This window comes from Spermophilus citellus, assembly GCF_964194105.1.
Source record: "Spermophilus citellus genome assembly, chromosome: 6".
Classification (NCBI taxonomy): Eukaryota; Metazoa; Chordata; class Mammalia; order Rodentia; family Sciuridae; genus Spermophilus; species Spermophilus citellus.
This window is the reverse complement of record NC_138187.1, coordinates 63,085,842-63,097,001: the sequence shown is the minus strand read 5'-3', so window position 1 is coordinate 63,097,001 and position 11,160 is coordinate 63,085,842. Positions and strand designations below refer to the sequence as shown.

At 34.3% G+C, this 11,160-nt stretch overlaps 1 protein-coding gene across 2 annotated transcripts in view; it reads right to left on the bottom strand.

The window, feature by feature from the left end:
• Positions 1-659: 659 nt before the first annotated feature.
• Positions 660-11,160, bottom strand: part of HSPA14 (heat shock protein family A (Hsp70) member 14) — a 30,421-nt gene continuing 19,920 nt past the window's right edge. For both annotated transcript variants that reach the window (XM_081300169.1, XM_081300170.1), the window contains 4 exons: positions 3,666-3,878; positions 3,013-3,186; positions 1,431-1,501; positions 660-874 (listed from right to left, as the gene is read on the bottom strand). In XM_081300169.1, coding sequence (XP_081156295.1) covers positions 796-874; positions 1,431-1,501; positions 3,013-3,186; positions 3,666-3,878 — 537 coding nt within the window. In that variant the 3' untranslated portion in view covers positions 660-795. The remainder of the gene's footprint in view (positions 875-1,430; positions 1,502-3,012; positions 3,187-3,665; positions 3,879-11,160) is intronic.

Sequence of the window (11,160 nt, the reverse complement as noted above, 5' to 3'; positions counted from 1 at the left end):
AAAAGATGTTTGTTGGAGGGGAAAAAATTAACAAATTTTAACAAAGGAAGATAAAAACCCTCCCCATATTTCTCTCCATCAAAGCTACAATATTTGGTCTTTAGCCTTCTAGACTTCTTTTCTATGTATGTATGCACGTGTGGTGTATGTGTACACACACACTGCACATTGATACACAACTGTTGAGTTTACTTTTTTTTTTTAACAAAAGTGATATCTTGCAAGGCCCTGGATTTGATATTCAGTACTGTTTAAAAAAAAAAAAAAAAAAAATCAAAAAACAAAAAAAAAAAAACCACCATAACAACAAAACAGCCTCAACTTTATTACTTATTGGTGCTGGAGACTAAACTCAAGATCTCATGAGCTGTACCAATGTACTATGTGCCCATATTGGTATCTTAACTTTGCATATGTTTCTTGAATTTTTTCAATTAATATAAAGGACTTTTAATTGTTCTCTTAATTATCTATCAAAAATCAATAAAACCCTTTTAAATTTAGAAGTTATAGAAGTATAAAAATTTTTAAAACATCATGCAAAATTTCCAATAAAATTTCCTTCAACCAATTTAGTTTAATTATAAAGAGCTTCATAATCAAAAATCCTCTATTTACCACGAATACTGGCTGATCTTACATGAAAAATAAAACAAAAAGACTGCAACCATATTTTAATTTAATAAACACGACATATGTTTATTGGAAAAGTATTTTAATATAAACATTGCTTATACACAAAACCAAGTAATATTGATATTCTAGTTCTAAAAAAGGCTTGGGTTATCTAAAACACTAAGATGCAACCTCAATAGTGATCGCTTCACATTTTCCAGTCTCTTGATCTGTGCATGTCACATGTAAAGATCCATCCCTAAACAAACAAAAAAATGAATAATATTTTAAAATCTCATTTTATAAAAACAGAAAGTCCTTAAGAAGTTACTTGAGGACTTGGAGTAAACAAGACTTAATTTAAATTTTTGAAAGAGGATTATTAAGAATAAACACAATTTTAGTGTCTTCAGCTAAATTTAATTAGTAATTTCTTTCCTAGAGCTTTACTATAGCAATAATGGAACATACTTATCCATTCATATGGCAAAGAATGTCAAGATAGAAACCTTAAAAAATTACATTGAAAATTGAAAAAAAATTATATCTCCAATTGCCACAGATTAAATATTTAGACTGACTATACTTAAAGAATTCATAAAATATTTATAATGCAAACCAATGTCTTGAGATAAGCTCTTCTCTGTAAAATACACTAAGTCCAAGGTGAAAAATTTGATTAACTGACAAAATCTTTCTAAGTTTTTAATAATGATTTGCCTAGAATGACAATGGTTGAAAAATCAATAAACTCACAGAAGGGGTCAAGTTTCAAAATGAATTGTCTTAACATTAGAAGAAATCTAATTTTGTACCTTTTCATAGTAAGAACAGCTAATATATCACGAAATCCATTCTCTTTTTTATCTAAATCCTGGAGTACAACCTGTTTATGCAAAAATAAGACAAAGATAATTCAAAACTTTGACATATTAATGAACCGATGCACCAATTATTACAAAGGACAAATTTTACTTTTTACTGAAACAAATCTTTTAAAATAAGGCAGTTTCCAATTCTCCTAACATTTTTTTTTAATATTTATTTTTTAGTTATTGGTGGACACAACATCTTTGTTGTATATGGTGCTGAGGATCGAACCCGGGCCGCACGCATGCCAGGCGAGCATGCTACCGCTTGAGCCACATCCCTAGCCCTCTCCTAACATTTAAACAGAATTCAAAGAATAACAGTTAAGCTTTATTACTGGAAATATCTACTTCAGATGGAGGACATATAAGACACCTAATGTATTTGTCCCTCTTTAGTATCTAGATTAAAATGATTGTTTATAAGAAGTAGTTTATCTCAGAAAATACAGAGTACTATTTTTTTAAAAATTTTTTTAGTTGTAGATGGACACAATATCTTTATTTATTTATTTTTTATGTGTTGCTGAGGATTGAACCCAGTGCCCCATGCTTGTAAGGCATGTGCTCTGCCACTGAGCTACTTGTCAGACTTTGCCAAGATCAAGTATAATGACCAAAGTAAGTCACTACCTTGTTTTACTCATTTGTAAAAAGAAAAGATTAGAACAGGTGGAAATACTGAAAGATTATCTTCCAGGTTCAGTGTTACTAACCAACACTTCTCCATCTAGCATCTTTAAGTTAGATAGTGACAGCAGCTGTGGAGTCTCCAGTTGATTGTGAAAGGAAAGATAAGGAGTGAGAGAGCGCCCCTAAGGGGGATACTAAAAAGTATCATCAGAGATTAGAGACCTAGTTTATAGGAAAGTGCTTCTATCTACATAGCAGAATTATCAGAGGAGCTTTGAAACCTTTACCAGCAGGTGCCAAATTGGTAAGTCTGAGGTGCAGCCCAGGTATGCTATACATACTTTTTTCATTATTTATTTACTTATTTAGTACCAGGAAGTGAACCCAGGAGCACTTACCACTCAGACACATCCCCAATTCTTGTATCTTTTATTTTAAGACAGGGTTTCACTAAGTTGCTGAGGCTAAGGCTGGCTTTGAACTTGCGATCTTCCTGCCTCAGCCTCCTAAGTTGCTGGGATTACAAGAGTGGTGCACTTTGTAACCATAGGACAAAGAACACCTAACACTTGTTTTGCCAGGTGCAGTGAGCAAGCAAAAAAGTATTCTGTTCCTCTTCTAGTACCTAATACCAAGGTAAGCTAAGATCATGAACAGAGAAGCAGTAAAAATACAAACTGCATTTTGTTTTTATTTTTCCATACATTTTCAAATTAAAATCACTATTTCTTCCTTCATCTAAAAATGAGTTAAGTAGAAGCAATTCATTCATAAACAAGGGTTAGATATCCTATGTAATTTTTGTATTAATTGAGATATTAAACTGAATCTAATACTGAAGGAAAAGCTGAATAGTTGCATATGACTAAGTCACAGTCTAATTTTATGTATTCACCTGGGCAAACTTGGATTCCTCTTTTGCACAGTTCTTCCCCTCAGACTCATAGAGTTCCAGGCATATAGAAGATATATCTCCAGGGGCTTGTAATGTGTGTTGTCTTCGAGCTGGCAAAGGAGTCCCTGATGGAAAGAGTACTGTGAATCTGTTGGCTCCTGACTCATCCACTCCCTGTAAGAAAGAAAATAAGATGCATGCCTTTTGATATTTTTCTTTATGATGAGAAAAATATAAATTAATTCCATCCCACTTTGTTTAAAAAAATACACTGAAATATTAGAAGCTTGGGGCTGGGGTTGTGGCTCAGTGGTAGAGTGTGTGCCTAGCATGTGCGAGGCCCTGGGTTCTATCCTCAGCACCACATAAAAATAAATAAATAAATAAGATAAAGGCATTGTGTCCAACTACAATTGAAAAATAAATATTAAAAAAAGAAATATTAGAAGCTTATGATTATTTCACTTTCCAAAGAAATCAACTGCTAGATAAATATTAAACTAAAAGAATATAAGAAACTTATTAAAAATAAAACTATAAACCTAAATTTAAAATCTTTACCAGTATAACAAAGTTTTATCGTAAAAACATGGTATATATGAAAACTTATGTTGATTAATTTGTGTGACAATGCACAGAAAAGCTACACATACCTTAACTAAAATATCTTTGGCTGAACACTCTATCATTAGAGAGTCCTCCATTAATACATTTTCTTTCCCAATAAGAATTCCTGCTTCTATAGCTGCACCAATAGGGATGACCTCATCAGGAGGGATAAAATTGAGAAGGTCAACAGCTGGGAAAAGATCTTTAATCAGTTGCTGTAGCCTTGGCATTCGAGAAGCCCCTCCACAAAGGACAATCTAGAAAAAGAAAATAATTTTCAATTCTTTACTTTTACAAGAATGATTGTTTCTCAAAATAAAATGAATTGGGCTGAGCCATCATAACCATACATAATTTAAAAATCATATATTTAACATACTGTCATGCTTAATATATATAAATATCTAAATCTAACATTTCATATATAATTAACATATTCTTTACTCAAAAAAATTTTAAACGACGAAATCCAAATGCATAAAATACAGTTCAGCAATATATATGTGGTTCATGATTAATACTGTGCACCTGAGGCTTAGCAACAAATAGTCATTTGAATAAGATATATTAATATTTTGTACTGTTCCAACATCTTTTAAAGAAATGTTTGAATAAATACGACATCATTCTTGTGACAAAATAAATAGTGCCATGCTATCTGACTTCACCATGGAAAAATACTGTCTTAAGGAAAAAAAGAGATGCTTTGTATTTTTACAAAACTACATTTTAAGCTCTTAGTTCTATCTGATTAGATTTCTTATTTCTGAAGAACTTAATGTAAAACTGCTCCTTATAAATCACCTACATTCCCCACTTATTCAGCACTTATGAACCCAATTCGGAATATTGAATGAATGAATGAATACCCAGGCAGGGAAATCATCAATAAACACTTCTTATATTATAGTCTTAATGGTCTCAAAGTCCAATGTGTAGCAGAGAAAAACAACTGATGAAAACTAGGACTCATTAACATGTCATGTGGAATAAGGGATACCAAATTAATCTTCAGGTGAGGGATGAGTAACATCAGCTGAAATATTAAAAAAAAAAAAAAAAAGTACGTTTGCCTTGGCAAGAAACCACAAAAAGTCTGTTTTGTAGGTTAAAAAAAAAAAAAAAAGTCCTTCTTAATATTTTAGAACCCCAGGTAAATACCATGAGAATTAAAACATATGGCTTTGCAAATTTCTCAAATTCAACATCCAAAATCTATATTAACAAAACGTTAGCACTATAATATTTTTTTTAAATGACCAAGGAAATTTTGGGGTTTTGGGGTTTTTTTGGGAGGGGGATGAAAAGTGTGATACTCTTAATGTTAACAGTAACCAATAAGTTTTAATGTAAATAAATTATTTAAGCACATTTAGTCTACAATATGAGATTTCTTCTGAAAATTTGAATTTTAATAGAAAACATGAATTTCAAATATAGTTAACTATTCTTATCAAAGGCTTTTCAAATACAATTTCTGCAATATTTCATAAAATAAAACTGAGGTTTTAAAAAAAACCCTGGGCATAGTGGCACATCCCTGTACTCTTAGCGGCTTAGGAGACTGAGGCAGGAGGACCACAAGTTCAGAGTCAGCCTCAGCAACTTAGCAAGGCTCTAAGCAACTGAGCAAGACCCTGTCTCAAAATAAAAAATAAGGGCTGGAGTTGCAGCTCAATGGTACAGTGCTTGCCTAACACACATGTGAGGTCCTGAATTTGATTCTCAGCACCACATAATAATAAATAAATAAAATAAAGGTGTCATGTCCATCTACAACAACAACAAAAAAATAATAATAAAAAAATAAAAAGGGCTGGGGGTGTGGCTCAGTGGTTAAACACTCCTGGGTTCAATCCCAGTACAAAAAAAAAAAAAAAAAAAATCAAACCACCTGTATTACTCTGCTCAAAATGCCTTTAACAGCATACCAAAGACTGGATGGCTTGAACAATAGACATTTCGTAGTACAAGATCAAGGCAAGGTAGGTTTCATTTTGAATATTTCACTTGGCTTGTTTGTGGCCACCATGATTTCTTTTTTTGTTTCCCAAGGGAGAGAGAAAGGAAGAGAAAGAACCAGCTCTCTGGTTGTCCCTTCATATAAGGACAAACAATTCCATTGGAATAGGGCCCTCACCATGACCACATACGACCTTAACTTCTTCTTTAAAGGTACCATCTCCAAAAGGAGATGAGCTGAGGACTAAGGCTTCAACATATGAGTTTTGGGGTGGGGTGGGCAGGACTTAACTAATTGGAAATTATAAAACTGGAAGATAAAAAACAAAGAGATAAAAAAAAAAAAAAACAGTACTGTACTCTTATAATTCCATAAACTTGGGAGGCTGAGACAGTGGGATCACAAGTTTGAGGCCAGCTTTACTAACTCAGTGAAGTCCTAAGTACTTAGTGAAACTTATCTCAAAATAAAAAGAGGTGGGGATGTAGCTCAGTGGTAAAACAGCCCTGGGTTCAAGCTCTGGTACCAAAAAAAAAAAAAAAAAAAAAAAAAAAAAAAAAGGAAAATAACAATTATCAGAGGTTATTCTGGTTATTCTTAAAATAAAGAAAATGCACATGAAAGACATCACTAGCTCAAGTATTTTATAGGCCTCAGGCATGAAAGTGAATTCAGTTTTGGGGTGTAGGAAGAAAAAAACTGCCAGGAACTACCAACTCAACTGGGTATAAAAGGGTAAAAATATAATTGCCTGATAATGGAGGTCATGTTTTAAATTTTAAGTTAAAAAAATGCAAAAAGGGGAAAAAAGAAAAGTGTGGATGTTTTGGCTTAGAGGTATTGAGTAAAAAAAAAACAAATCATATATTATAATATTTTGTCATTCTAAGTAAGTTCAAGCACTTGAATCAAAATGGATTAAACCCCTATTTCTTTGAGGGTTTCATGACTTTTTTTTCTAAAGAGAGAGCAGAAAGAGGGAAGCATAGTCTCTGCATATAGTGTCATGACCTTAGAAGAGGCTGAACATTGATGCACAGATCACAATATATGTGTAGAAGAGAGAGGGGGAGAGAAAACATTAGAAAAGGACCAAGCCCAGGTTGCAGTCTCCTTGAGGCTCAGCCATATGCCTCTGACTGTCCATTTGTGGCAGACTTGGGACCAACTGTTGAGGAGATGGATCAAAAAAAGCCACTGATAGCTCCTCATCCAGGGGTGAGGGCATGCACAGGAGTTGAGCAATTCCAGCAATTAAAAAGCGGAGCCCCACCACCACCACAGGACAACTATTCTTTGAACCATATGTTAAAAGGGGCCATTTTGTTCAGACAATATGGATAAGATAGACTTCTAAAATGGGTCATCTAATTCTTTTTTGCTAACTTAGCATAAATTTTGTGAAAATAAGAAATTATCACAGAAATTTAAATAACAAAATAATTCCTCATAACCAAGTAACATCCATCCCAGGAATACAACCCTACAAAATCATTAATAATTCATCGCATAGCTTTAAGACAAATGGGAAGAAAACCATGTATTTTGGTGTCCAAAAATACATTTGTAAAAACTCTATACCTATTTTCATATTAAAATTCTTTTAAAAATAGGAAAAAAGGAAATGTCCTTCCCACCCACCTCCAACCCTTATTGGGAATAGAACTCCAAGGTACTTTACCCCTAAGCTACATCCCCACACCCTTTTATTCTTTTGAGACAGGTTCTCAATAAGTTGTTGAGACTGGCCATGGACTTTTGATACTCCTGCCTTGGCCTGGCTGGCATTACAGGCATGTGTCACCATGCTCACCAGGAAATTCTATCTTCATTCGATAAAGAAAATCCATTTCAAAATGGTTACCAGGAATCATATTTGCTGGTAAAAGATTAGTAGCATGTCCTTAATAAAAAGAACAAAAGAAGTATGTCCAGTATCAACAAAAGTACTTACATTCTGATCACAGTGATTAAATATAAAACAGAAATAAAGTCAACAAAATGGAGAGAGAGAAGCATTATCACTTAAAGATACAACCTTTCCTGACACCCCTAGCCTACCACATGTTCCTGCTGCCCTTATAATGGCAGCTTCTGAAGACAGACTCCAATACTTATTATCTCCACAGGATACCTTCTATTCTATAGTAAACTCACATTAGGAAGGCATTTATCTGCACAGATCTACCACAACTGCTCTTATACTTAGTCATCCCACATTGCCAAGCCCAATAATCAACCACCAAGTCTCACCTGCCTGCACAGAACAGTTGCTCTTTCCCTCCCTTACTTGCTGATTCTTCCCTAGTAGACTGGTCCTAAATCCCCTGTGCTGATTCTCTTCTGTCTATCTACTAATCTCAGGCCTGGGGCTCGGTCTTGGGGTCTCTCCTCTAAAGTGGTTCTGTGCTTGGTGTGCAGGTGATCTCATTCTGCTTGGTGGCTCTAAGTAGCATGTGCTGACAAACACATATCTCAAGCCCAGACCTCTTTCCCTAAATACAGACTACAATGTACTCTTCAAGCTGTTGCCCAGGTTCTTCTGGTGGTGTACTCCCTACTTCCTTGCCAGGTTCAGCAATCCCCACTCTCCCTGTTCAGTTATTCTCTTCTACCCACACTACCTCCTGCTCCTTAAACCCACCATGCATGCTCCCAACCTGCTGTTCCTCTGCCTGGGACACTGGCAGACATTCACATGGCTTGTTCTGGGAATCTGACCTGAAAATAATGCACTTTGTCACTAGGTAGGGCCTTGTCCTGCTTTATCTTTCTTTGTAATACTTATCAAAACTGGAGGCATTATTTTCTCAGCTGTTTATTTATTACCTTTATATCCTTAGTAGAATATCAGTTCTAAAAGGGCAATGATTTTGTTACATTTACTACTGTATCCCAGGTGTCCAGAACCTGTCTAGCATAAAATAAGTATGCTTAATATTGTGGGTTAATTAGTAAATAAATTTGAATGTATGCCCAGAAAATTCAGAAGGTTTCAATAAAAATCATCAATCCAAAGAGTTCACAAAATGGCAAAATGGAAGATAAAGAAAACAAACAGGTATCCCATTTATCAGCAAAAACAAATTACAAAATAAAATTTTAAAAAACATATTTGTAATACCAATAAATTCCACAGAAGTCTTAACAAAAATTTAATAATAAATATTAAGAAAACACAAAGTTTAAAAAAATATTTTGTAAGATTTGAATAGAAAGGGATACCAACTTTGTGGTTAGGAAAACTAGATACTGTATAGTTATTATATTATCCCCAAATTATTTTATAGACTTTATGCAACTGTACCACAATGAGATTTTACATAAAAAGTTGAAAAAGTAATTCTAAAGCACTTTCAAAATAAAGATGTACAAATAGAGAATTTAAAAATGAAAATAATAATTAATAATGAAGGTTCACATCTACTCAAAAAGTAAACTGCTTTTTGGTGAGCAATTTGATAACAAATATTAAAAGTCTTAACATCTGGAATTTTACGCTAAATTTTAATTCAAGGAAATTAGAATGATCACAAAGTCGCAAAGACTGCCATTTATAAAATATAAAACTAAAATAACCTACATAGCTAATATAAAGAATTACTTTTTAAACTATGGTACATCAATGCAACAAAATCCTATGGAGCTATTAAAATTGCAGTTGTAGAATCTGGGAGCTTTGTCATAAAATGCAGGGTTTAACCACATCCATTTTTCTATGCACCCTTCCATAAGCCTACTAATCTGACAGTAAGAAGGTATAAAAGTAGAAGGGCAAAGTAAGAAAGAGCTTGAGTTAGAGATTTCAACAAATATTGGAAGCTGGAAGGGAAGAGGTAATTATTTTAAAGCAGATGAAGTTGAAAATAACCTGAGAGAAGCAGGGTGGTTTGACTCAGCATTGCAGAATGAACTGGTGCTCAGAAGTACCCACCAAAACCAAGGGCAAGGCACAGAATCAAACACAGGGCTGGGGTTGTTTTCACATGCAGTGATTGGACCCCTAAGACCTCTCCTTTGACTCAGAAGGTGGCTACAGCATATTATTCCATAGTTATGGGAACTTAGAAACAAATGTACAGCAGCTAGCAGGGGAGTCACAAGGTGCTGAAAACATGGGGAAGAAGGGAAAGTGCATATTCAAAAAAGAAGGAACCCTAATGCTCTCTGTCCTCAGGCCAGAAATCAAACCCATTCTTCTGAAGCAAGAGAACAGAGGATTCCTTCTGGAAAAAAACAATTGTTCCTAAGACTACATCTATAAATACTAAAACTAGCCGGCAATGGGCACAAGCATCAAGAACACAACTTCTAGAGGCAGACTGCCTGAATCCCAGTCCTGACATGCCAGTCTTATAGCTGTGAGCTAACTGCTTAGCCTTTGGGGAAACCTTAGTTTCCTCATCTGAAAATGCAGATAACTATTTCCTATATCCTGGTGCTTTTGTGAAGATTAAATGTTTTAGTGCATGTGAAGCTCAATCACTCATTACCCCTATGCTGTAAGAGGATTATCCATCTCTGCCTGTTACCTGACTTTGTAGGTAGGGGATACTTCCTTGCCTGGCTGTCAGGCCTAGCCATGAATTGAATATGAACACACTGTCATACATATCTAAAGAAAAGCATTAAAAATAGTAATGTGTTCTTAAGTGTTATCCCTCCTGCCCTTTCCCATGAGAATTTTGTGTCCCAGATAGCTGCTCCTATATCCTAGGGCTGAGATTAAGCAGCAAAGAGAACAGAACCATGGCAGCAGACTTCCAGTCACCTGCCACACTGCCGACATGCAACCTAAGTGAGGAAAAAAAAAAGTTTGTTCTAGAAAACCACAGAAAATTGAGGGCTGTTTAGTTACTATAGCAAAGTAAACAAACTAAAGACACAATTTCATGTTTTTAAATTTTCAAAAGCTTGTTTTTAAGAGATGGAATCTTTAATAATGTTCTTAGTCCTAGAAAGACAACTGACACTAATTGATCAGTATGCCCCACACTGTACTATAAATGTTATTGTTTATTCCTTGTAATAATCCTATTCAATAAGTTATACTACTTACTTCTAAAGAAGAAAAGAAGGCCTCAGGAAATAAAGTGATTTGCCTAGTCCAGAACTATCACAACTGGAGGACTCCAATTCAGGCAGGTGAGGCCACACCTTCTCCATTGCTGTCTTACACTATTATTCTCATGCTTCTCTCCTGTCACCCATTGTTAGCCTTTAAGCTAGCACAATGCTTGGGATATTACAAGTGTCAAAACAGTCCCCAAAACTTATTGAACTGATTTGCAGAAATCAGTTAGAAATTTCCATCATATAGAATACAGCAAAAAAGCTAAAAATATAAAAACTTTCAAACTATAGACAAGTTAAAATAGTATTTTTGTTTATCATACAGTAAAACAAAGCAGTTGAAGAAAGCAGAGTAATAGATCAATAGATTTAAACTGACAAATGAAACTTTCTGTATTTCAAATATTCTTTTCCATAACAGAGTCAAAATAGAACAGCAAGGAACATGTCTCAAAAGAAGATTATAGTAAATGATAGTTAAAACTCTGACTATATAAAATATT